Raw genomic sequence first — 27,660 nt, forward strand, 5'->3', positions numbered from 1 at the left:
TCATGTAATTGAACTAACTCCGGGCTTGTTTCCTTTAATGAGAAAAAAAATCCCTCTTTCCCTCCAGTCTGTACCTCTGGAAGCAACAAATCTGTGCCAGAGGGGAAGAAGGGAGCGCTTGAGGCACGCTGAGGTCTCTCTAATTATAAAGACTTCACTTGCTTCAAGGAGAGGCGCATTCTCACACATCCATCAGCTTGCTGTCAAATATCACCAGCACTTTTTAATTTTATATTTAAATATCTGTTATTTTATGCCGATTTTCTATAAATCTGTCTCTCTCTCTCTCTCTCTCTCTCTCGCTTTGTTACACACACACACACACACACACACACACACACACACACATATATATATATATATATATATATATATATATATATATATATATATATATATATATATATATATATATATATATGATAAGAAAATGTTAGAAGAGTATCATAGTGATATTGCTTTGGAAATCTATGTGCTTAAAAAGAATGTTAATACTATTCGGGATAAACGAGGCTCCAAAATACTGAGTGAATTGATGTATTTCCTATGGACCAATAATAAGTTCCTACACTGGTTGGCGCCAAATATCAAGAAACGAATATTACACCCCTCTCACGATTCTGGTACAGAGTAATTACTGGGCTCGATGTTGCATCAATTATTCACAGTTATTTACCCGCAAATAAACAAACATGCAAATAAATAAATAATCGTCTCCTTGGCGTGAGCACCTGCTTGACTCCTTCTTCCCCCTTTTACTTTGTGCTGAAGTGGCGCAACACTTTAGCGCTTCATCACTTGCATTGTGTCTTTCTCTGTTGAAAAATAACAATAATCAGGCACAATCTTATTTTCCAAAAGTCTGGAGGCTGCCTCCTTTCATTGTAGAGTAGAGAGGGGGGTGTTCTGGGCAGATATCTCCATCTAAGCCCTGCGCTATAATTGAAATGGCGCATTTGGCTGCAGGCAGGTTGTGAGGGCGCTTTCTGCAGCAGCATGCATGCATGTCCATAGACGTCATTTGATTTTAATGGCCTGCAGGAAATTTGGCGTTACAATTCCAGACATTAAGGCAAGAGAGAGAGGGAGAGGAATAGAGAGCGGGAACACGGGGGGAAAATCACAGCATGAAAGATATTGGTTCAAGGATATCGCTTCATTTTCAACATATTTTTTCCTGCTGAGACTTTATCAACAAGTTATTGCGTCTTTATTATATGTTGCCTGAGTAAAGGACTATGGCAGCCCGCCCGCTTTAAACTTTAAATTTAGCTTGGAGATGGAGATGGAAATGTAATCCTACTAGCTGGACAGCCTGGGGAACTATTACATCAGACGAAATGACAATGATTAAAATCTGCTTTTTGCTGCTCTAAATCTATTGAGCGACATATAGTTGCCTGTTAGGTTTCCTACCCCCTCGAAATCACAACTAATTTTTGCCGGAAAAAATAAGATAAGTTATTATATCTATGTAGTCATAATTTCGGGAATAGAGGGTATCACGTTTTCTTCCTTGAGAAAATTGCCTGGGTGAGAGAGTGTAGTTGAGCTAATTGTAGCCTAATCCCTGGCCCAGAGGCGCTTGGGCAGCCCGGAGCAAGATTTTTCTTTTTTAGCTCCGCTCTGTTATTTAGAGAAGGATTATTGGCTTTCTTCTTCTCATAACAAACCACAGGGGCAGTTTCATTTAGGCAAAAAGGCAGACAAGAAGCCGAAATACGAAGCAGGATTCCAATAAGAGCGCACATTTTACGCGTATCCAAATAAGAGCAGAGAAGGGGAAGGAGATCATCTCATCTATGTTCAAGGTAAGGACGCTTCCTGTGCGCTTTGGTACAAAGAAGCTTGGTGAGGACAGGTCGAGCCAGCCTTGCAATTGAGCCTTTAAAGCCACAGAGACTCTTTGCAGTCGATCCCGGCCACAACCTAGCGTCTTTTAAAAGCAGTTTTGTGTCGGATACAGAAAAAATACTTGGCTTTTCCGTGCGGCAGTATAGGTACTGGAACTGGACGGCGGTGTAGTTCGGTGACAAACTCGGGGGCATTTTGAGAAAATATTTGAAAATTTTGGGGGGTTACGCGGACAGCAGCTGGGACTGACCGCCGGCACGGATTTCCTCCGGACTCCCTACAATGTTTGAAACGGTAGGGTGACAATTTAATATTACAGAATCCAATGTTTTTTACGCACAGTGTAGGCTTAGGAGGTACAGTTTTCGTGAAGGACAGTTGAACTGTGCTGGAGAGTCCTGCATAGGGCTACTGCTCAACCAAAGTGTATTTTCTGTCTTTTCTGCCAGACTGTACCCTATAGTTAACACGTGTGTGTTTTATCAATCGGGTAGTGAATTACACGTGTCGGGATTATGCTTTTAATTGTACAGCAGCAATAAGACGCCATGTTGAGCATTTGGTAGATTAAAGGCAGAGCAGGGGCTTGTGGTGTTCCTGCGGAGGGAGTGTTGTATCGCACCGTTTCTTTTTCAGAGATTTCTGTGTCCGTGGTTCGTGGTTGTTTTAAAGATCGGTCGTCAGGGTTTATGTTGCTGTCATTAAGTGTGAGCTCGACAGCAGTATGTCTGAGCAGGGGTCAGCGAAGGGAAGCAGCAAGAAAGCAATTCAAAGAAGGAAAGTTGAGTCTCTGTAGCTGCTGTGATTTTTGTGAAGGAATTTATGTGTTGTGTGTCTACGTGTGTCACTCACTGTTTGTGTGTATGTGATAGGGAACAAGAGAGTTGGGAACAAGCGAAATCAATGAGAATGTGATCGGGATAGTAAGAAGATTTCTATATTTATTTTCCACATTTGTTCTTCATTGTTTGTCAGTGTAGGGAATTCATTGTTTAATTGGTGGATAAGTAGGAAAGAGGAAAATACCCGCGATGGGACAGACCGATGGGTGTTCGTGTGTGTCTTTGTGTATGTGCCCTAAACTTCTTAAGTCTCTCCAAGTTTTTTCTCTGTTCCTGGGTTTTGAAATGTAATCCCGTCTTCTTGTAATCGCATTAAACGAACACGATACTGCTGTGAGGAGGTCTATATAAAAAAAAAGTCTCCTGTCTCATAGTGTGCCCACTGGCATTTCTCTTAGAGCCGCGGGGATGATCTGGACTTTGGCAAAAGGTCTCCCGTCTATCAGTAATGACAGTGCAACAGCCCATATGTGCAACAGAAAACTGATCAGTTCACATAATTTAGTGAAAGCTGGGATTTTATTATATCAGTCTGTTTAAACACACACACGTGTACTATGAAGCTCCTATTATTATTTTAGGTTTCCTCGAATGGAAGGTCTGTATTTCAACCAGAGCCTGTAGGCACGGACTAGTGGTGATAAAGTGGAGAAACGGTGACCTTTATTCTGTGATTATTAAAGAAAATTGACTAAGATCAGTATATCTTTGTTTACTTTTCCTTTAAAAAAATAAACTCAGCCTCTGTGATGTACAATATGCTTCGTAACAGATAATAGTAACACTGAAATGTGGCCACACTGATGTTTTGTGGTTCACCTGCCGCTGTTGGCAAACAAATTACGCACCAGTAGGTTGGATATAAACGCCTCCTCCGCTCCTCCTGAAGCAGTGCGGAATCAAATGACGGCGCATCGAATTGAAAATATTTTGTCAATCATTTCATCAGGTAATCTAATTCAGCTCTGCACTGACCTCGGAGTGCTCCGGCGTGCTCCCAGTAAGCCCCAGTCCCAAATATATGCACCCACAGTCTGTATACAGTAGGCTCTAGTGCCATGTACTTTACTTTATTTTAGTGGTTAATCAACGACACTGAGCTACAGCAAGTAGATACACAATAGTTTGGCCTGCAAGTAACATGATACTTCTCCTGCTTTCGACTGAAATCGGATGCGTTTTTGTGCAATACACGAGGCCCGTGTGCCTCAAACTATCTGCGGACACATGACAATCTTAATCTTTTTGTGTACTGAATGGATGCGTGTGCGTGTCAGAAGAAAAGTTGAAAGCTCCCTCCCCGTCGAGCTTTCCTTACTCTTAGATTGGTGGTTGGTGTGTCTGGGCGCATCACGTCTAACACATAAGGCGACCTTTAATTAGAATATTGCAGCAGCAGTTTATTTTATTCCCCTGGAGGCTGACACCTAGCATTCCTCTCTCTCCCCCCTCACCCTGTCTCCGTCTCCCCCTCTCTTTTTCTATCTGTCTATCTCCTTCTGTCTCTCTCTTTCTCTCTCTCTCTCACCCCGATTCTAATAAGCATCCTCCTATCCTCGCCTGCGGTGCTGCATGAAAAGATGCAAACATACTTAATTAGAGCGGTGGCAATAATTTCCAGGCTAAATATGCGACCAGACAGACATGGAAGTGATCTGATACCATTCAGAAAGGATACTATCTACTTCCCTGTTTAGGAGCACTCTGCTGATTTTTTTTATTTCTTCTTTACCTTTATTCCCATGGCTTTTCTCTATACTTGCTTTCAGGAGGGAAGAAGCATGTCAAGGCTGTCCCTGACCCGGTCCCCGGTCTCTCCTCTGGCCGCTCAGGGGATCCCTCTGCCGGCTCAGCTGACCAAGGCGAACGCCCCGGTGCACATCGATGTCGGGGGACACATGTACACTAGCAGCCTGGCAACCCTCACCAAGTACCCAGATTCAAGGTAAGATCAGTCCCTGCCTCTAGCATCGCTGCTGATCTTAATGTATTAATTCATAGCTTATCTATTTTTTATTTATTTTTTAAAATCAACTTTAAGAAATATGAGCAAACTAAAGAGTAGTTTATTCTGTCTCTTGCTGCTTTTGTTTAAAATGTGACACGGTTATGCATTTATTCCAGTTTAACTAAATAATTGAAAATGTTTCCTAAATAAATATTCAGTTAGATTTCAGTCACTTTTTATCTTAGTAGCTTTATGTTGCATTTTTCACAGTGAATCGTTTAAAAAATAGATTTGACTGGCGGTTTTGTTAATGAAGTCTAACAGAATCTGAGATGTTAGCAAGTCATTTAGCTGACTGGCATTGGGACATCACCAGTGAAACTTTGGGGACAATTTCCCCACATATCTTTTCAAATCATGTGGGGGCATTTCTCTTCTCTTCATTCTTTCAACTTTGTACCTTAAAAATGATACATGTGATTGCTTTTTTGTTTGTTTGTTTTAAAGGTGATTATTCCAATCTTCCAATAAATACCTCCAGGGCTTTTATTTTTTATCTCCTTTCACATGGTAGCTGCTATTGAAAATTCAGCTGCTGTGCAGAACCTTACACATGTTTTACTGCTGATGTGAGTAGTAGTGTTTGTGTGAATTCACATTTTCACACTACGCCCCCTTTTCACAGTCCTTATTTATTTATTTTATTCTATTTTTCCCACAGATCAGGGTGCTGTTAGGAATACTGGAAAAAAAATTAATGACGTAAACGTCCAGAACCCCCTTAATCAAAGTTGATGTAAAACAGCTTCAAATGTGATTAAAATCATGGCATGTTCCAAGTTGTAGGGGTTTTTTTGCAACCACCATTTATCATGTGTTGCAACATGACCTTATCAAAACATTTTAATAAAAAGTTGCATGACTTATCCTTTTATTTTGTGAGCTATTGTTTTCATTATCTGATTGCTATAGTCACACATGAAGCATTTCCACTTCTAAGAAAAAAAGCATGATGATTCAGGCTGTGTAAGAGCTGATGGTAATCCACCATCCCACACTTTTATACACATTTTTAGCTCCATCCACAAACAAGGTGCCACTACTAAAGGAAGAAAATTCAAATAATGATAAAACGACTCCGTTTTATGCTGATTTGAATGACCCCTCCCATATTTTCCTCTAATGCAGTTTGTCATTTATTGCATTATGCTCCCTGCATTTCGGCATCAGCTGAATCCCATGTGGGCCAAGGTAAACATACACCAGGTTGTTAGAAAACCTGCCAAATTGGCTACAGGAAATAATCCACATAATCCCCTGGTAATAAAGTCTTGATATTCATAGAGTCTGCTGACAGGAAATCCCTGACAACTCTCTTTCTATTCCAGTGCAACATGTCATGAGAAAGATAAAGCTTAAACCAGAAAAGGGTTTATCGTTGTTTGTGTTATTAAGACAATTTTTTTTGTCCACTATTTCAGTGTCATAGTCAGTTTATCCAGTGGACAGATGGTTTTTACATTTCTGTGTCATTTGTATTCGCAATTGTGCATTGCTATTGTGTTCCTGTATTTATTATGCTCTGATGCAGCTTTACGCTTTACAAAGAAGTTATTCACTCTGAGATGCACAGGGTCTTTACTCCAAATGCAGGGTCCTATTCCTCTGTGGGGCAACCTGCATATGGCCAATAAAGCATTCATTCATTCATTCATTCATTCAGAGTCATGTCAGAGCATCCAAGCAGTGTTTTTACAGTAAAGACCGGATATCAGTGTGAGTGTTGGTTTGGTTTAAGTGCTCTTTCCTCTTTCTTTCTCCTTCTCTTTTCACACATGCTCCTTTGCTCCTTCTCTCTCTCCCTCCCTCTGTCTTGTGCTGTTTCTTTCTCACTCTGGATCACACACAAACACGCGTGCACACACGCACATATTCACATGCATACACTCACTGTTTCTCTCTTTCTCCCAGCCTCCTCAGCGTACAGTTGGCCTCAGGGCTCCACTTTCCACTGGAGCCAGTGGAAGGAGGGGCCCTTTTGTGTGAATTAGTATAATGGCTGACAGCAGAAAGCAAAACAATTACACTGGCATAACCGCATATGCTGTGTTCAGCTACATCCGGTCAAGAAAAGGCGCACGGGCAAAACTGAAAACGTGACGACTGAAAGAGCAGGGCTAAAGAGTTTGAAGTTGCTGATTACTTTTAATAGATTGGGTTCTAAATAATGCAGGGTGCCAAGAGAAAGTTAGTCTAGTAACTAATGTGTGGATATTCATCTTCTTCTGTGTGGGCCATATTAAGGGACAAGGGTCATGAAACATTGATGTGCACTCTGTGTAGCTCTCAAAGAGGACAGTCTCAGCAGTCACTTGAACAGAAGCTGAGGAAATTAGGGGAAATGTTCCACAGACAAGGAAACTATTTTGAAAGGACCACTGGACATTTTTCTCTATGAAGACGAGACTTCTATGTCCAGAGATGATAGATCTGTACTGGCTTTATGCTTTTTCAGTGGTCCTCTGTTTCTGGAAATGTACTTTTCTATAAGCTGAGCTCAAAATATGTAACAGAATTTTGGAGTTGTGTTATTTTATTGCTATTTTGTTTCATTATCACAAGCTTCTTTTTTAGTACCAACACCACACCATGAGATAAAGCTGAAGCTTTCAGATAAATCTTTTACTCTGTTCACTTAATGTTAAATATTAACAGGAAGTAATTGTTGCTCCGGAGTAGAAATAGCCGTATTATACAACCATAAAGTAACAGATAAGAAAACAGAGCTGCAGGCAAATATTGGCAGTACCAAAGTGGAGATGTTTGCATTAATACATTCATGTTTATAGTATTTTTTATTTTTTAAAAATCACATAATCTTGCAATTAACCCCAATTTGGACAGATACTGAGCAACTGAGATATACACAGTGAAAGTTATTACCAGAGAACCAGCGAATTCTGTTGCTGCTGATTGCATTAACACGTCAAGATTTTCAAAGGCATTATAGTTAGGCTGGAACTTGAGTTAAATGTTCTCATTTATTTTCCATAAGTCACGATCTTCGGAAAAAGCGAAAGTGTGTTTCCTTATTTTGAAACCTGTATCACCCTTCCTTTGGGTTAGCTTGTTTGGAGAACCATGAGTTTATCTAGTATTTCACAGTTGCTTCAAGCATGACTTTGCGAATCAGAGCCAGGGACTGTAGCGATTTGGTTTTGAACTTTCTTATTTGACTTTCCCTACTCGGAAGCCATTGTGGGCAGCCTTTGATGTCAGGTTGGACAGCCTCACCGAGATCCCTGGGTGTGTTTGTTTCACTTTCCAAGAAGCACTGGGTGCTTTGTCTTCGTTAGGGGTCCACAAGTGATACAGTTTCCACACATTGTCTGTTCAAGCAGAATCAGTGTTACCTGGGTCCTATTCCCAACCTCGCGAGGATGCGTCTTTGGCAGCTCTCAGCCTCTGGCTGGCTTTAACTGGTGAAGCAAACATCCTGCCAGATATTGCCCACCTACTGCCCCACTGCCTGCCCTCGCTTGGCACCACAAGGGTAGGAGATCTGAGCCATCCGTGATAACCTCCAACACCCACCACCTCCCTCGTTCTCAGTGACTAGCACGCATTATCCAAGTTTTTTAGTTCCGTCAAACCTTTTTCTCTCCCACTTTATCTCTCTGCATTTCTCCTGCATTCTGTTTGTTTCTTTCTGTGCTTCTTTTTCTTTTCTCTGTACTTCTGTTTTTTTTGTACTTTCGCCTATCGTTGCCTGTCTCTTTGTTTTTTGGCCCTTCTGTTTGTGTATCTTGTCTCTTAATTTCTCTATACAACCCCCACTCCCTATGGACACACCCTTTTCTCTCTACCTACCTGTTAAAAACAGCCCACTCTCCAATTCAGAGATTTAACAGAAAAGGGAAAAATGAGGAGACCAACAGAGAAGACAGCGAGACAGAGAGAGAGAGAAAGAGAGAGCGAGAGAGAAGGGAGTTGGAGAGAGGGAAAGAAAAAGAAAAACAGGCAGCATTTTAATTGCTTTTTAAAAAAGTGGAGATGAAAAACAGAGTTAGCCTGGAGGGGTATGGTGAAATTCTAGCTGGAAGAATTGCAAGACCATATGAGAAAGGAACACCTCGGGCAAAACAGGGAGATGAGTATTGGTTTTTTATAAAGCATTTTGCATCGATTTCCAGAGAGAAAGCAAGTAAGGGAGAAGGATAGAGACAGAGAGAGAGAGACAGAAAGAAGGAAAGTCGGAGAGAGTGAAAAAGAGAAAGGATGGCAGGAGGGGAGAGAGGGGGGAGAACCATCTTTGCTTTCCTTCTTCACACAGTCAAGTCAAAGAAAAGAGACAGAGCAAATTAAATTTGATAGCTTCTGTGTGTTGAGCCAACACATCAGGGTCAGAAGATACCTGATGCAGCCAATAACTACAAGCTCATACACTTTTACAAAGCAGCCGATTGTAATTGTAAATTCAAGCGAAATGAGTCTGTGAGTAAAGTCTTGGTGTTTGTTCATTGACATTCCCACTACAGCTCCCTTCCTCTGTCATGTAATAGAGTTTGACAATGCCAGTGTTCAGGCAGTGCTTTGTGTGTGTGTGTGTGTGTGTGTGCGTGCGTGCGTGCGTGCGTGCGTGCGTGCGTGCGTGCATGCGTGCGTGTGCGTGCGTGTGCTGGTCGTCATATTTGCAAATAGGTTTTATGATTTTCTTTTGTCGCACAACTTTGTCAGCCAACCTAGAAGCTGTTGTTGTGATTAAAGTGCTGATTACTTCAAAATGATGATAATAACAGCAACATAGCTCCGTGCCAAGAGCTGTTTCTCTGCAAGACGATGTACTGTAAATGTGCACGGAAAACGTTAAGAAGGTTACGTGCAACAGATTTCTCGTGTAAATCAGCGGTACAGCTTATTTACACTGCGTAGGCATTCCAGGTTTCTCTGCTGAGGGTGAGTTTTGTTTAAAAATGAGTCACCAAATTAAATTATTGCACTTCAGACTTCGGAAACTTTAGCGAAATGGGACACTTGCACATTCTCAATATTAGGGAGATGCTAAAAAACTGTTTTTTAATTATTAAAAAGGGGATATTTAGTACTTGGAAATGAACAAACAGATAAAGTGAAGGTGCCTGGATGAGATCATTAGACCAGCGAGAGAGGAACCTGCAGGTAAGCGGCAGGAAAAGCACACAAATATTAGGGGAAATGAATATCTGTCCAAGGGTATCTCAAGGCGCGGCACCAGCATGGTGTGATGAAAGTTTAAAGATAACAGCAATTTCCACTCTTTGCTTTGATGAGCCCCTGTAGCTGGCTTCAGCCCACCCCTTCATCTTGCAGTAAACTGAAAGGGTTAAACATGGGATACTAGGAGGCAACAAGTGTTTTATTATTATAGCAAAGTCTTGTCAATACTTAGTGAAAGCTTAAAAGTATATATGTATTTACTGTCTTTAGTTTATCATTATTCACATCATTTGGGCACTGATATTTACATTATCTTAGAAGTTATTGTGTCCTTGCTTCAACATGTGAAAGAGATACCTCTGTTGACTAATATAGTTATTTTAATTCATTTTAACCCATTTAATAGAGGGAGAAAATGAAAACTCAGCACACTTTGTTGGGTTCTGGTCATGTTTCTCATCTTAAAATGGATTTCTGAAAACAAATTCAAATATTTAATAGTCAATATGTTGAGTTCATTCTCAGTGGGGTGGTTCATATTCACAAATATAAGTGTATGTTTTAGATCAGAATTATCAGCTGGTGCTTTGTCTTTTTATTCTTCTACAAGAAAAACTTGCACAGATTGCAAAGGAAGAAACACTAATATCCTATGATTCCAGCTGCAAGACAATAATCTTCTCGCCATTAAAGCGAACTGCAATTACATACATTAAGAAAATTACGTTCTGCAATTTTCCCTCATACTAAGACAATACAGCACAAGAAGAGTGTTATTACAAGCTGTAACACTGTATTAAATTAAAGCAGTATGGCCTACAGTAGGATTGAGTCTGTCCGAATTCCCCTTGAATTAATAACGAAATCAAACTGTAAAAGTAAAATATCTTTTTCCACATATTCTCACATTAATATGTGGCCCGTCACCATTTCCTACCTCTGTTTCATTTCCAGCCTTCTGACAGATGGAATAATAGAGCTGTAATGCTACATTCATGCCATTAATTTCTGTAAGTACAAGCAGCAAGCGTGTGTGTTGTTGTAATCTCTCTACAGAAGGGACACTTCAAACAAGTCTGGAATGGAGGAAAGGTGCCTTAAGCCCCTTGTTTCAACCTGGGATGCTAATGCATTTCAAGCTTAGTGCTAATAAAATTGAAAAATAAATGGAGGGTAATTGTTTCATGCATTTGAAGGGAACTGGCTCATTCCATTATGTGGTTGTGTTTGTGTGTGCGGCTGTCTGCGTGCGTGTGTTTGTGTGTGTGTGTGTCTTTCAATTTCCAGAATCAGTCGTCTGTTCAATGGCACCGAGCCCATCGTGTTGGACAGCTTGAAGCAGCACTACTTCATAGATCGGGATGGCGAGATATTCCGCTACATTCTCAGTTTCCTCAGGACCAGCAAATTGCTCCTTCCAGATGACTTCAAGGTATGTGTCTGCACCACAGTATACTGTATTGTGTGTACCTGTCTGCACCATCAACTCACTGTTTGAACAACATAACATAAAAGGCATTTGCCCAGACATCAGCTCACACTCTGTGTGCTTCTTTATTTTTCGAAAGATTGCACGTTTAAGTGTGAATACTTCTGTATTTATTACAGTTTCTCTGTTCTCTGATTGATAGCATGTTTTCAAAATAAACCTGATACCACAACAGTGCAACTAGTTGTGCTTGATACGCACAGCCTTACCCCCCTTAAGTGTATCATATGAATTATGTGTAGTAGAAACATAAACAGTAGTTAAGAAACTTTGAAGAGGAAAAAATGGATGCAGCCTTATTATTAAATGGTGGAAAGGTAAACTGCTAACTGGTTAACTGGAGCATGGTCTGGTGGTGTGCATGCCAAAGCCTTGAGCTGTTGTTTTTCACCCAGTATAATTTCTATAGAAGTGATCCCAGGTGAAATAACCCCTTATGAACTTCCACTCAGCTCCATGCAGACAGTAACTCTCATCCAGAGTCTAGAATTGGAAGGGAAAGGTCCAGTTTAATACCTGGTGCCCCATATATGCGTACTTCTTTGCACTTGCTCTTTGCTCTTTGTGAGACAATGAACCTGCATGCATGTGTGTCCTGTTTTAGTGGCATGTCAGTATCTATTGCAGACAATGTAGGTGCTTTGTCATATTCCTGTATTAAACAATTTAAAGCACATGTTCGGGGCACAAAAGCAAATTGTGAAAAGTTTTACATTTAAATGTATTATCTGTACGAGCTTTTTTGCATTCGCTGTATTTTTGTGTTGTGAAGGTTTCAGTTTGACAGAGTAAACTGTGTGTGTGTGTGTTAGCTGTAAAAGTTGTGTAAGAAGCTGATGTGATAGAGTGTTAGCAAACTTTAAACATTAGCATTTCACTGAAGTTGTGTTTCTGGACACCTGCCAATGTAAGTCCAATAAATCCAAAATATCTGTGTCTTTAGTTGTTAAATTCTTGCCTATGTTCATTAGTTGACTTTGTCTACATGCTATTTGCTTCTGGCCAGGTAACATTTAGTTGGTGTAACAGAGCTTTTTTTTTGCCTCCTGCTGCTTGAAATGAGGGTGATGAGAGTGAGGGATGAGAGTAAACCAAAATAGTAAAGCTACAGGCTGTGAAAACAAAACGATGATCTAAAAGATGCTAAAATGTTTAGCTGACCCTAAAAAAGCCTGAAGCGTTAGAGGGATGATCACTACCTATGACCCCGCTCACATTGCACGCATGCCATTTAATCTACTGTAATATAAAAGATAACGATTAAATTTATTTTTGGCACTAGTACAGATTTAGTCTCACCTAACAAGTATTCATACAATCATATGCGACGTTGTCAGAATGATTATCTTCCTACAGCTTCTTCCTTCTCGAGGTTTTCATTCCATGATACAGTTTCCTAGGTGTATTCTACACTTCGCTTCACGTCAACCCCACCTTAGTTTTCATGACCTTTTCACTGCACTGGCACTTGTTCATCATTCTGTATGAGGTAACAAGGCAAAGCCAAGCCACTGAGAGCCAGGGGCAAACTCTTTGGGCCCCACGGATAGTCTGAACAAGAGCCAAACCACAGACAACAGAACATGACATGAAAGCCCTGCATATTTTGGCAAATGACGGCCTGACTCAGTACCGATTAGATTTTCCCTTCTTATTCATACACCCCTCCTCCCCTCTGTTAAATCTTGACAGTCCAATCAGGCACCACAGTGGAAGAGAATGCATTGGACTTCATTGTTTCAACTCATTACGATCCCCTCGCATAAGCCTGTGTTGATCTGCATACCTTTCAATTTGCGTGAAGCCGGGGAAAAAAAATGCAAATAGTGCGAGGCGGAATTGAGCATGTCCTTATCTGAACACAATCAGGCTTGCCGTCGCCCCAGGGCTGGGTCTGTTCTGCTGCTGGCAGCCACGGCGCTGTGTGTTTTGCTAAATCAATGTGAAAGTCTGAGCAGAATAGGAAAAGAAATTTTTCAGCCTGCATCACTGGAACAAAATATTCACTATTAATATCCTCCCTCATCACATTATTCAAACTACAATTAATCACGAGAGAGTAAGCAATGCTCAGTCATATTGAGGGCATGGTTATAAACCGGTAAGAGTTACTGTTTTCTGTTATTATTCAGATTTTGCATTACTCCTTAAATTGATTTTTTTTTTCATCTCAGATGCTGGAAATGACAGAAAGGCGCTTTTATTATGATTTTATTTTATTTTTGAGTGACATTGTTATTCAACAACCTTGAACTTCTGCTTTTTTGGGGGGTCATTTTTGACCAAAACCTACATTACGTCTTCACTAGTCCTCTAAACTCCCTTATAGTGACATTTTCCATCATTTTCTTCTTCTCTTTCTCTGTCTCTCCCTCCCTCCCTCTGTCCTTCCCTGAAATGTTGCCTTGCCAGTGGGCGATCAGGTCGGATCATTATTTTGAAGCTCAAACGGGCTGTCTGGACACAGGATTGGGGGATGAATTGTCTCGTAGAGCTGGCAGCAGTAGCAGCAGCTTCAGCAGCCAGGACGGAGCTGTTGGCCCTGTCTCCCTCTCATCCTCACCTCAGCGCTTAGGATTACTCTGTTGTTTTCTGCTCTACTCAGGATGACTAAAGTGCCTCGCAGACAGACCCCTGTTAAAAACATATCCATCCATGGCTTCAGACCTGTGAAGGATGAGGAGTAGCACTTTGATACAGAGAGCTGCCTGAAGGGGAGCGTCTCAGTATGAGTTTTGTCAGCTGCAGCAAGAAGGCCAGGAGAAAAAAGACAGGGAGTAAGGGAGAGAAAAAGGGAAAAAAGGACCTCCACCCCCTCTTTTCGCATTCTGAAATCTTAAACATTAGACCGTCAGCTTAAGATGTGTTGCGTCAACGCCGTGTCCAGATGGAGTTGTATTTGGGTGTCGTTCACATGCCTCGGATGAAGGCACAGTTTAGATGAAGGGGTAAAACAGTGAGGGAGGCTTTTCAAGGCTAAAGAGTCTGACAGAAGCAGCAGGGTTAATGAATATGCTGTTTGCTGCCATGCTCTGTTTCTGTGCCCAGCAGTGGTCTTGAGAAGGAAAAGGGGAAAAACTCTTTCTAGATCAGGGCTCGCTGCCAGCGCCGACACCCAGACACCCAGACACCCAGAGCCACCAATGATGCAGACTATATGAAACATATGTTGTTTTTGCAGCACAAACACACATTGTCTCACTTGGGTGTTTGGACTTTGTTCTACGAAAAAACCCAGCAACCTCTTTCTCGAAAAACGTCACCAAATGGACAATCACTTCTTTGCTTCAGTTTACTATGTCCATTCATTGAATTAAGCTGTCATTGTTTGCCATTGTGAAACATTAATCAGAACACAGATTTATTAATTACTAATTATTTAGCAAAAAGGTTTTGCAGCATTTAGGTGTAACCTAATTAAATCTTGTTCTAATAGGAGCTTAACATCGGGCCACAAGCCTTATTAACATAAAACTCCCTCCATGTGAGGAATACATTAAAAACCTCCTTGGCTGATGATTGTCCTCATGTTCACTTGCACATATCTTTTCCTCACCTCCCGTCTGCCTCCAATAGCGAACCTCCGCCTTCCCGTATTTTCTGTGGTAGTGGTGAATGATGGTGCCATCTGGTCTTGTGGGAAATTAGAGGCAAGAGCGCAGGGGCAAATGGCCCCCAGCAAACGCTGCCCAGGAGGGAGAGGCAGGCAATCTGCTGCAGACTGTCTGTGCACAGGAATGCACCATCCCACTTCACCAGAGCCCAACTGACGGCCTTTCTGGAGTCAGCTCACTAAAACATGCTAAAGGCTAACACCACTCTGCCAAGAGCTACTGTGGAGGAGAGCTGCAGCATGGCTATCCTTTGTTTATTGAGAGTGTTGTCCTGCTGGTCCGAGTCCATCACTGATCTTGGTTTATTGTTCTTCAATCTGGTCGACGTATTACATGAAACCAAATGCATTTTAAAAAAAATTTTAGCTTCATGGGGACAAACAAAGGTCACATTTTTGTATTATATTAAGATTAATTTGTCATTCGTGCAAGTTTATAAATTTAAAATCCTACACTGTTATTTTGCCATTTGTAAAAAAAATAATAATAATTTATCTATCTGTCAATGTGCAATTAGTTATTAGATCTTCTGTGAGTTACCTTTGCTACACAGGTAACACACACTTCACTACAGTGGAAGAGTCAGAGTTCATATACAGCAAGAACCCACTCTTGGAGTAATTAGAGGTTAAGTGTCTTGGTCAAGGACATCATTAGCTGCTGTGAGGAAGCCATAAGGAGTCCCGCAGATATACTTTTCTCTGTCATATTAATGTTGCACAATACTGTATATGTGTAGGGTTTCTCTGTGACCTTGGTGATGAGTTGCAATCCAGAGAAAGTCATAGTGTGTTAGTCACACATATTGCCAAGAGGAGTATAATACACATGCAAAGTCACTGCTCTCATCTGTACGTTTGTCTGCCTGTACAGGACTTCCACCTGCTGTACGAAGAGGCGCGTTATTACCAGCTGACACCCATGATCAAGGAGCTCGAGCGCTGGAAGCAGGAGCGCGAGCAACGACGGATGGCACAGCCCTGTGACTGCCTTGTGGTTCGTGTCACACCTGACCTGGGCGAGAGGATCGCCCTGAGCGGAGAGAAGGTCCTCATTGAGGAGATCTTTCCTGAGACTGGAGACGTTATGTGTAACTCGGTCAATGCTGGCTGGAACCAGGACCCAACACACGTCATCCGCTTTCCCCTCAATGGCTACTGCAGGCTCAACTCCGTCCAGGTAAGACGCTGAAATGCCTGTCCTTTGTTCATCTCCTTCTCTGCCCATGATTTATTTATCACATTCTAGACTTGTGTGTAAAACACATTACAGTGTTTACAGTTTTACTTGAGTTAGATTGTCCTGTGTGTACACCTCTGAGTGTAGTGCCAATATAACAAATATGTGCTGATATCTAACAATGACTTTCATGCGTAGTTATTTTTTCTGTTACATTTATTCACTAATAAGCGTGATATCATGGTACTTGCAGAGAATCAAGAGCAAAATGGCTTTGTGTAACAGAAAGTTTTGATGTGTGTCTAATATGTGACTGCAGCATAGTCACAGTCTTTCTAAAACTGGAGGCGGCATCATGATCAAGGCTGCATTCTGTAGCTACCAAATCAGCTAAGTTAGGTAACTGACAGCTGTCTTCAGCTGTGAGGAATTTGCTTGCTCATATAGAGCTGATTCAGCTCTTCCAACACCTCCTCACCTCAGCTGAAAAGGAATAAACTGTAATCTTATAGATGCAACCTTTAAAACTTTCATTTTTAACGTGAATATGCAAAGATCCAACTTACTGGCTCGCTGCTAACAACAAAACTTACAACGTGATCATGAAACTAACAGTGGTAGTTAATATGAACATTGTGCAACATGGGGGGGAAAGCCACAAAGTAACTTTAGTGGCGCACTTGCAGAAGAGTCGGAAAGTGTCAAAATGCCTATGTGCATTATGTTTCATTATCTTTACCCAAACAGCTTAGTTTAGCTTACTTTCAACATGAAGATAAAATATTGAATATTTGTTTTATTTCTAACTGTCGCATAGTGAAACTGTACACAATGTTTTATGATACTGTGCTTGTATACCCCTCCATTCTCTTTTCTTACCAATTCTTTATTTAATGTTAGCCACAGGATGCAGACTCCAAAGAGGAACTTATGTATTTATCTACTCATTTATCCAGCAGAGTATTCTGCTTGGCAAGCAAACCATTTTTCACACCAACTTTCAACATTTTCATAAACATTTGAACACCTGGCTGGGATTTGCTCAACCTGGGCTTTTGTGACCACTCTGCAGATCCACTTAGCTGTTTTGCTGAATGGCACACGATGGCATCTGCTGAGGGAGAGGTGGCTTTCTGTTGGTCACCTTCTGTGTGAGTCCTGTGCCAGTCTGCAGAGTTTATTTTCAGGTTGCTTTCCCAGATAAATGCTGTTATATACACTGATTTTCTTCAGTAACAGTAAGCTGGAATTACACCTCAAAACTTTGCTGTAAGGCACTTAGCATGATTTGTGGCCCACTATATTGCATTTTGCCACAGTAGAGATAATAGCTTGTTGTCAATAACTGGCATAATAGCCACTCTGGAGCAACAGCTGGAGTGTGCAGGTGTACAAAAACCTTTGGAGTTTTTCATTTTGTCAAACGATGGTCTTCAGTTGGCTGTTGGGGATGAGAATGATGCAAAATCTCAGCACGGTATTACCATAAAGCAATTTACCGCCAATATCATATCAAATACATTTGCTTTATGATCTGTTTTTGAATAAGTTTGGCACCGGTTTGAAAAATGGTGTGAGATGAACATCCGTTTTTGGTCAAGCAGAGTTGACCATGTTGTGGAGTCAAGTAGTAAGAGATTAAAAGCAACTTCAGAAAAAAATAGTTTTACAGTAGTGTTACCCTGTGAGAGAAAGAGAGGACGGGGGGAAACATAACAGTCTCACACCACAGGCTCGATATAACACACTTGAGTGCCCACAGCCATGAACAAACCTACACATAGAGGAGCCTTCACCCCTTCAGCACCCAGAGAGAGCCTCTCCCAGGCAGGCTAGTGCACTCTGACACCTCCACCTCCTTCCTGCCAGCGTGAGAGACCACCTCCAGGGAGGAGAGCAGAGCGAGTGGGACAAAGCACGTGTGGACTGCGGCCATGTTTTCCTGCGAAAAAATGAAGAAGAGAAATGGAAAGGGGGGAAAATGATATGCATAATTTACGCTTTACTCCTTTTTAAGACACAGCTCCTTTTTTAAAAAGACTCCAATATAACACCGCTCAAGGCAATTGAAATACACGTATTGCATTTTTTAATACCATACTTACAATTTCTCAAACAGCCTAAACCGGTTTATACTTCTTTTATAGATTTTTAAATGACTTACAATATAATTAATTGGCCGCATCAACTAACACAACATTTTCCCACTCTGTTTACCAGTGAGACTGGTTATGGGATGTGAGCACATCTGACTAACACAATCTGAACGGCATCTTTATTGTTTAGGCTTTTATTAGGCTGTTCTTCTGAAGGCGAGGTGAGCCGAAACCCTTTTCTCATACAAACTCGTACAAGGCGGATCTGCGAGATTTATAGGCAGCGACCCCTTCTTGTCTCATATTCTGGCCTCTCCTTGGTGTCTCCTCGTGAGCCCTCTAAGATACAGCTCTACGGCATTCGTTAAAAAAAATAATGAAAAGCACAAACACACACACACGTACATATGCACACACAGTGAAGGGGCCCGGCTCATTGAGTCGATGTAGATGAGGACACAAGGAGCAGATGGAGGTGTTTTTTTGTTGTAAGGGGAGATTTTTCCAAACAACTTACTCATTCTGTTCTCTTTCATTGTTGCGTGAAGGAATGAAAAGGTTAGGAAAATAATCCTTGTCTTACCTGCCAGACAATGAGCCTCTGATCTGATTTCAAGCCTGGACTCTAACCCAGGGGAACACACACACAACCACACCCTGCCCACAGAGGAAGTTCAGGGAGAGCATGGGGAGGCTGCGGCAGCACCGTCTGAAACTTATTTACTGTGTGATTGGATCAGTTTCAGAAGAGGTCTTGACAGGAAAGAGATGGATATAGGATGACATTTAAATGTGTGCTGTTTTCACTTTATTATGTCAGAGGTGTAGAGATTTTATTGAAGCTGAGGTACTGTTGCTTTCGTGCTCCAGGCTGGACACTGCTAGACCTTGTTATAGTTGGTCACAAAATGATAACACACATTTCTCCATACCTTACTGTACACTAAGTATATCGACCTGTTTTCTAAACATTTAATATTCCATTTTAATAAGATAAAACATGAGGATAATTCATGAACATTGAAAAGATTTCCATGACTCGGTTTTCATGCTTTTAAAATTGGTGATATATCATTATACTGTATCATCTATTTATAGTTTGAAATGTGGCAGCAGTAATTCTTTGCATGTTGAGATATATATGTATTCTGTTGCCTTGTAAATTTAGCCACTTCTTTAATCTGTTGTCTTGTGTATTTAAATGCGAGAGAGGGAGAATAAACAAATCCACCTTGGCAAGTAACTCTCCATGAAGTCATGAATGGAATTTCGGGAGTAATGCAAACCACCTGCGCTGTGATGTAGATCCAGCGGGGGGAAACAAAAAGCAGCAAAGGCACTGAATGCAGGGAAAACATTTAGCCAAAGAGCCACAGAGGTGTACACACACGCGTCCCAGCGCTAGAGCTGGGCCTGCTGTTCCATACATCACCATGATGAAGCACTCAGATCAGACCAGAACCAATCCGTCCTACATCAATGTGACAGCGGAGGCAGTCGTAGAGAAGGGTCCCCTGTCCCCCTGCTGCCCAGGCGGAGAACGCAACACGTCGCAACACTCTCTTACATGTCACGCTGCCACTCCATCAATCCAGCGCTGGGTGAAAAGAGAAAGCACAGCTCATCAGAGCAGACACGGCCACACAAACACCTCCGCTGCGCTCCTCAGTGGCCCGAGTGGCAGAGTAAGACATTAACACTACTATGGCTTTGGGTCCCTTGGCTTTCTGTGTGGCTCTGTGGGTAAAGCACAATGTCAAGATTAACAGTAAGCAAGCCAGTGTGTAGAGAGGATTAAAGCTGGGAAATTCTGGCTGCTGACAGCTTCAGCAGTTGATGCCAGAAAAATCTTTAAAAAATTGTTCTAATTCATTTGTTGGACACGGGCTGATTAGGTAGTGGAACGTAAATCAGAATAATGACAGAGAAGGACAATTCAACTGAAGACAATTAGGTAATTAACAAGTCGTAGTTTAATCAAAAGAAATGAATCAAATATATGGCACTTTTTTTCTGTGTTACATTTTATTGATCAAGTGTCACAAAATCTTTATCTCTGTAGAAATGGCTCATACAATAAGTGTACTGTAAATGTGAACATCAGTGATGGAAATTTTACGAAGTCAAATGCTCCAATGAGAATATGTTTCACTACAAATGAAACTTATTTATTCCAAGTCTAATTTTAAGGAAAAGATGTATTAACAACAAAATGAGCTTATAAAATATAAAAAAAAGAGATTTATAGAATATTACACTATTGCTTATGGGCTAAGCAATAATTTAATAGTTATTATTAATAGCTGATCAAGATAATTGTAACAGTTATATCCACTCCAGGATTGTTTTAATCTAGATTGGATGATGGTTTGCATTTTCTGTAAGTGGTGCGGGAGTATAAAGTGGTATAAAATGTAAAGAGTTTTAAAGATTGTGCTTTTAGGACATGAGTAAATTCGCAAAGTTTTCTTTGATGATGGCTCTTGGTGTCTTAAATACGAGAACAAGTAACTAAAATTGAAATAGAAAAGGTCAGCGGATGAGTCAGGTGGAGCCCTTGTGTATTTAAGTCTCCTCAGTTTAGTAGTTGAACTACTTGCAGTCCCTTTGAGGACGGACCTAACCCAAAACACCTCTGTGCTCAGTATGTATTTACTGTGCCAGGGTTAAGTGTTGCATTCCCAAAAGGGTCACCTGAGCTAAAAATCCTCGGTGAATCATGATGCTTAAAGACACTTTAGAGTGCCTATTTGTAATGGAGCTCAGTCAGCTGCAAGTAGACTGTTCTGTCAACGTGTTTTTGCTGTCTGTGACTCTTTAAAAAGCTGGCAGATGGCTTAGAGAATTAGAAAGAGTTGGAGCTTCACGGATGTTTTATGCCAGATGCTTGTGATAAGCAGAGGATACGACGCAGAGACTGCAGTTAGTGCTCCTTGTCACATATTGAAGACTGCATAGTTAAACAAAAGCAACCCCCTGAGTGTGGCGCCCATCTCATGCTACAGTGTGTGTGTGTCATAATGTGTCAATCATCTCTGTGTCTTGCGCCATGAGGAGCAAGTGTCTTACAACTCCTCCTGAGAAGTCTTGCAAGTGTGTCTGTGCACTCTGGTGGCCATCAATATTGTATTGTGCTCCGGTTTCCAGGCCTGAGACTCATCCACTTTGATACATGCCTCGCCATCTTGGCTAAGATGCTGGGAGGTTAGAGGAGTGAGGCTGATGTATACCCTACTGATCCCCGTGGTGACTCCAGGTTGAGTGGCAGCTCAGATGGATGGTTAAATGCTGAATGGTGTGCGTGTGTTTGAGGGGAGATCCCTGTGCGGCCAAGTCGACCGTGCAACCGCGAGACTGACTTCAAATGCAGGATCACTGGGGATGAAGAGGCTGAAGAGACACTTGTATTCAGCTTCAATCACAAAGACAGGAGAAGACAAAAGGAAGTGCTTGATTTCATAGAACAACTAGCAAAGTTTGGTGCTGCAATATCCTCTTCACTGTTATTTTGATTTCCTGCTTTGATTATTGTGGTGTCGTGCTGAAAAGAAGCCTGTCTTTAGGTTGAAAGTGGTGGACATGAAAAACGGAAAAAACAAAAAAACAAAACAAAGACTGCTAATTAGCTGTAATCCAATTTCGTGGAAATCACCGTGTTAGAGATGAGGGATCGACCAATGAGGGTGCCCACATGCAACTCGCCGTTAGAATATTTTGTTATGGTTTCGCTCAAGTGAGGCAGTAAAGGAAGCAAAGAAATCTGCATAAGTACAACATAAGCTGGGATCTGAAAGCCTGCGGTCAGAAGTATGTTCTGCAGAACTGAGAAACCAGACATGTTTTAGCTTTTTAAGAGGGTGCATTACTTTTCCTTGTCAACGGGGACTGATTTCGGGACATTGTCCTGTGGACATTAAAACCTTTTGCTTGGATACGTCTTAATTATTCACTATATTGTTTATTCCCCCATGGCACTAACTCACTGTGTCAAACTGAATGCGAAGGTTTTTTTTTTTATGGCATCTTATAGTCATTACAGTATCCTTGAGTCAGTTACAACTATCTATAATAATATCCTTAAGTCTTTTGTGTTGCCATGCATTAATGATAAAAGTGTTTTCAGACTATCTTTATTGATCAGGCCATTCTCCTCTGTGACCAAATTCATTGCTGAACATGATGGAGTCCCACATGCGTTAAGAGATGATGGGGAAAAATGCAATGTGATGCAATGATCAAAGAAGGCTATGTAATATCATTTCCATAATCGTTAGGCTCCTCCGTCGTCTGTCATGGATTTGGGAGTGTTTGATGCTTGGGCAGGTCTCTTAATTAGCCGTCCTCACCATCAGCTGTCTGCTGCCCCTTCTGTCTCACAAATTACATAGTTTGTTGTTGTCATTTTGCTAGAGGACAAAAAGGGGGAGGGGGTTAACTTTTGCAAGTGGTCCTTTCTGCTTACAAGTAGCATGTCGGTGCACATTTAAGTTTTAATTTGAAAGCAGATGGGTGCTGGGGGTTTTCAGGTCTGTTCAACAAGTTTGTATGCATTTGTTATATTTTGGATTTGTACATTTTAATTCTTGCACGTTGTGTGAGTTTATCTGCTCTTCTTCACTGTATCCCCAACTGAGGAGGCTGCGGCCCTTTGACTTGCAGGCCTAAACATTCAACCGTAGCACGCCAATGGGGCCTAAGCTGTAATTAGAGAGGTCATCCTTCGCCACGAGTGCACGTGTCAATGTGTGTCTGTGCGCGCGTGTGTGTGTGTGTGTGTGTGTGTGTGTGTATGAGCATCTGAAGAAATCATTCTGTTTTTCGTGAACTTCTCTGGCTCTCTATCTGGCAGAAAGAGTTAGCCCTTGGCGAGACCTTTCATTTCCATGCGCTGCACACTTCTTTAAAAGGAAGGGGGGATAAGTAAATACACGGCACTCCTCTCACTGGGATTTAGATCTATACCCCCTCCAAAAAAAACAACATCCCACATGGAGTACCCCAGATGAGTGATGCTGAAGTTCACGCGTTTGAGTCTGAGCGCATCTCTTGTTTGGACTACTGTGTGTATCACTGTCCAGACTAGAGGGGTAACATGAACCCCATCTCCTCTTCTCTCCCTGCAGCTCCAACACGTTGTCCACACTCAGATGACCCATAACTCCTCATCGTCATTCCCCACACGTCGCTCTCTCTTTCGCTCACGGACCTCACTTCTCCTCTCACCCAAGCCTCATTACTCAAATTAGGAGCTCCAGTAATCACCACGCTGAGCTACACTCAGCCTCTTAACACACCTCACTCACTCTCAGCTCTCCTCATCCCTTTGAGCTCATGCCCTCAGTTCGGTAGCCAATCTAGCACAAGCAGCATGAATATTGCAGAGATGGTGTGATGTCGGAGTGCCCTCTGGATTTATCTCATCACTGTGTGCGATTGGAGGTGGGGGAGGGTTAATGACACATGGTGCACGTTGTGACTGATGAACATCGGAGGTTGATGTCCGTTGACTGGATGTGTAGATATCAAAAACTTCATTAGTAAAAATGCTCATTCATTAGTAAAAATGGATAGCAAACTTTATTTTTACAGTAGAAAGACTTGGCCGTGGCCAGACTCTGGAACAACAAAATTTTTACGCAAAAACAAACAAAAAAAGATTTATCACACAAAAAGTTAAAGTTAAAACAATGAAAAAGTCCAATTCTTGGGAAAATACACAAAGTTGTTTAACTGTTGAGGATGATGTTATACGTCTTATATATAAATACTAAACTATAATCAGCACAAAGACTAAAAACAAGGTTAGCCAAGGAAATTAACCTACCAGCACCTCTAAAGATGCTGTAATCTGTTACTCTGCACTAAAACTGAAGTATAAACGCAACAAATTTTTCTGATTGGTTACAGGCCAAAGCAGTTATGAGATCATTAACTTTCTAGTGTGTCTGGTGGTGGCTTTGGCAACTGTTCCTCACCAAGACATAAAGCAGAGCACAGTAAAACAGGGAATTGTTTTGTTTTTACTCTTTGGATTTTGTGCAGATTAAACAAACAAAATCGAAAGTGTTAGTGAGCTTTTGATGTGACAGGAGGACAAACTTGTTATTGGACAGAGCTGCACTATTAATCTTCCCATCTTGGCAAGAATAAGCATATTTCACAAAACGTCAAACTATTCCTTAGAGCTGTATAAAACCTGAAACCTGCATCCTATCTGCAAACTGTTTCATTTAGACTTGTCCTTACTGACATGGTACCTTTGTTGTAAATGCCTTCTTCTCTGTCCTCTCTGCAGGTTCTGGAGCGTCTTTTCCAGAAAGGTTTCAGCGTGGCAGCATCATGCGGAGGCGGCGTGGACTCGTCCCAGTTTAGCGAGTATGTGTTGTGTCGTGAGGACCGGCGAAGTCTCTCCATTAACACACCCATCAGGATAAAACAAGAACCCCTGGACTAGAGCGTTCTGGGCGAGGGACTGCCAACACCCCCACCTCCCCCTAATACTTCTTCCATCTTCTCACACCACCCCACCCCTGCCTACTCCAACTCCCTTCCTGCCCTAATAGGACCACAACCACCCCCAACATACCTAAGTATTAGCAGAGGCTTGTTAACCTCACCAGTTCTCTGCAAAAACTCTAAGGGGAATGTAGTACCAAACAAAGGAAAAAAAAAAGCATCAGCAACAAAAGTTTTTAATTATGTTAAACAACGCCCAAAGAATCTGGGACTGTGATGAAAACAACAATGACGAACGGACACCACAGCAGCTGACAGCTCAACATTTTAGCACAGTGACTGGTTGTTTTTTTTCCCTTACCTTGTCATAAAAAGGTGTCCCGAGACTCTTGGAGGGACACAGTTTTCCCCCCTCCCATGCCTTGAACTCCAATCCACTTCATCATCAGCATACCACATACACCCCAACCCTCTATCTTTTGTTTCGTCCGTGTCTGTGTGTGAGGCCTCAGTCTTCTCTGACTGGTGACAAGTCTGGTCTATTGTGGGACAAGGAAGATTTGGCAGACAGGATGTTTTTAAGGATGACAACAAGAGGACATGATTTAATGTTGTGAACTCCCACCCCCTCTCCCACAACCCCCAAGATCCCATGACCCTCACCCTACAGGCCTGGCTTCGACTGTCAGGACCTTGCCAAACACGACATCGTTTGCCAACTGATTGTTTATTACAATTTTTCATTGTTGTTTCTAAAGTATGTTCTTCTTGCTCCTTTTGCTGTTCTTATCATGACATAGTGTAAACAATTATTATTAATAGGATTATTTTTAATGTCTCTTTTTTTCTTTCTCCAATATGAAGGATGTATGAAAATTGTATTCATTAGGCTCTGAGAGCTTGTGAGGGAGCTTTTCTTGGCAGTAGCTGCAGAAACTCAGATGTCTGCAGGCTATGTGGCTAAAGCAATCTGACTGGCAATGCATTCAGAGCCAGAAAAAGTCCCATTGTTCGAACCAGAATGGAAGAAAACCTGGATGTTTTGACATTGTTTTTAGTCAAATGTGTAGCGCACATGAAAAAAAAAAGAAGTGCTCCAGAATTTCTGCTTATTAGCTCTAAAACATATCTCGGGTCTCTGATTGGATTCTCTCACACGAGCACAAAGGATTTGTTCACACTTAGTTAAAGAACATTTGTAAATTTGAAATTCAGGTCAAATTTGCACACGCTCCAAGTGTATTGCAGTTTTGTTGAGTTAGAATGTTAAAGACTTGAGGACCAACGGAGAAAGCTGACGTTTACCAGTATATCTCATAATCAGCACGAGATGTACTTTAAATGCTAAATGTTTCTTTGCACTTCAACATTTCCAACAGAGCTGCTCTGACCTGCTCCCTCAACACACTTGCTGGAGTCCAGTGAACGGCACCAAGTCAAGCTGATTCTCTTCTCGTGTTTTAGGAGACTGTGACATTAAAATATTTAAAAAGAGAAAGAAAAAAAACTCCAACTGAACAAACACTCTGGTACCAAAGTAGACGAGGTGCCTGTTTTGTTGATTGTACAAATATAAAGATGTTCTTTGTTGCAGTTTATAGCGAAATAAGACTAAATGCATTATTCAGAGCTGTATGAAGGGTACCAATATTTGATCCTCCAGGTTGCCAGTCTTGACAGTTTTCTTGAGAGTAGCTCACAGAACCTCCAGAGCAAGTTTGAAAGACAAGGTCTCTGTTTCAGGATTGTCACTTCTAAGTGAAGATTATTTCATTGGTTCTTCACATGTATGTATGGCAGAACCCAAACTGAACTATACTCACAGCATCAGCATATTATTCACAAAGAGGCATGTGGGCGGCATTTACTCTCTCCTGCTCTCGTTCTTTTGGTCTTATTCTCAACATTTCTGGATCAAAGACAGAAACAAGAAAGGCCAAGTTTTCATGCTTTATATTTGTGTGTAACTTACAGATGCTGTTTCTTCCATTCCAAAAGACTGAGGAGAAAAAAGAAGCCCATTCTGATCTTTGTGGGTGCTGGCAGTTTTTTGAGTTAAACTGGGGTTGTTTTTAGCAGTCCATTAAAAATGGGCGGTGGTTGTTCAGACTATGTTGTTTGTAATAGAATATTTAGTTTTTCTGGATGCTGCTGATTAAAAGAGGCCAATTAGTGGGTGAAGATGGACTGAGTTTAAGTGTTGCTTCAAGTCAAATGCAGTCCTCCCTGCGGGTCTTTTTAAAAAAAATATACAATCAAGTCCTTTGTTCTGACCTGCCAGTGGCCTGCGCCTTTGTATCTAGTCGCCTCAAAGGGAATGGTCAACCAGCCCTTTCATGTGCCAAGGCATGTTGGGCGCTTCACAGTCATCTTCACCCCCCTCTGCTTCCCTGAAGGCTCCAAGCTCAGTGGTGCCAGTAGAAACACGGGTTGTACCCCCTGCTGCTGTGTCATCCCTCATGCCCCATTTTCAAAATGCCCTCCTACGCCATAGCTCGTTGGACCACACCACAGCAAACCAAACAAACTGATGAGTCAAAATACGAACATACTCCGAGCAGACTGTACTGTGCAGCCAGTCCACTTTACTGTGGTGTAGATGCGAAGATCTTTGATTCATGTGATATGAGGTGTGGAACTCCATCTGGGTAGCTTCTTGAGGAAGAGTGGTAAAAATCAGTGATCAGTGTTCTAAAACTACACGTACAAGAACAACTTTTTCAGGAAGGAGGAAAAGAAAGCAGTTTTAGTTTGCCTCCCTGAAGTGGCACGGTTAATTATATTATAATGGACTCTAAACAACTTCCGAGAGCTAAGGGGTTACGCATTTGAAATAAAAAAATAAATAAAGATTTGTATTTGTGAGAAAAAAAGAGTAGATATGGGTTTCTGCAATAAAACCTCAGTATAGAAATAGCAGGTTATCTACAGAGACAGGAACGTGTAATTGGACTGGAAAGTTCATAGACATGTTCACATGCCACCC

General features: G+C 41.5%; 1 protein-coding gene across 3 annotated transcripts; it reads left to right on the top strand.

The window, feature by feature from the left end:
* The first annotated feature begins 1,153 nt into the window (after positions 1-1,153).
* kctd15b (potassium channel tetramerization domain containing 15b) lies at positions 1,154-26,966 on the top strand. 3 transcript variants are annotated; one of them, XM_085423578.1, is made up of 5 exons: positions 1,154-1,811; positions 4,466-4,641; positions 11,128-11,272; positions 15,817-16,122; positions 24,514-26,966. In XM_085423578.1, exons 1-5 carry the CDS (start codon positions 1,803-1,805, stop codon positions 24,670-24,672), a joined length of 795 nt encoding a protein of 264 aa, XP_085279704.1. In that variant the 5' UTR covers positions 1,154-1,802; the 3' UTR covers positions 24,673-26,966. The 3 variants fall into 3 exon arrangements, with proteins under 3 accessions (XP_085279704.1, XP_085279617.1, XP_085279537.1); XM_085423491.1 differs by lacking the exon at positions 1,154-1,811 and adding an exon at positions 1,819-2,148; XM_085423411.1 differs by lacking the exon at positions 1,154-1,811 and having other exon boundaries at positions 4,424-4,641.
* Positions 26,967-27,660: the final 694 nt, after the last annotated feature.

Source organism: Rhamphochromis longiceps, linkage group LG1, assembly GCF_057381845.1.
Source record: "Rhamphochromis longiceps isolate RC_006_pf linkage group LG1, R_longiceps_female_GT1.1, whole genome shotgun sequence".
In the NCBI taxonomy this organism is placed as follows: Eukaryota; Metazoa; Chordata; class Actinopteri; order Cichliformes; family Cichlidae; genus Rhamphochromis; species Rhamphochromis longiceps.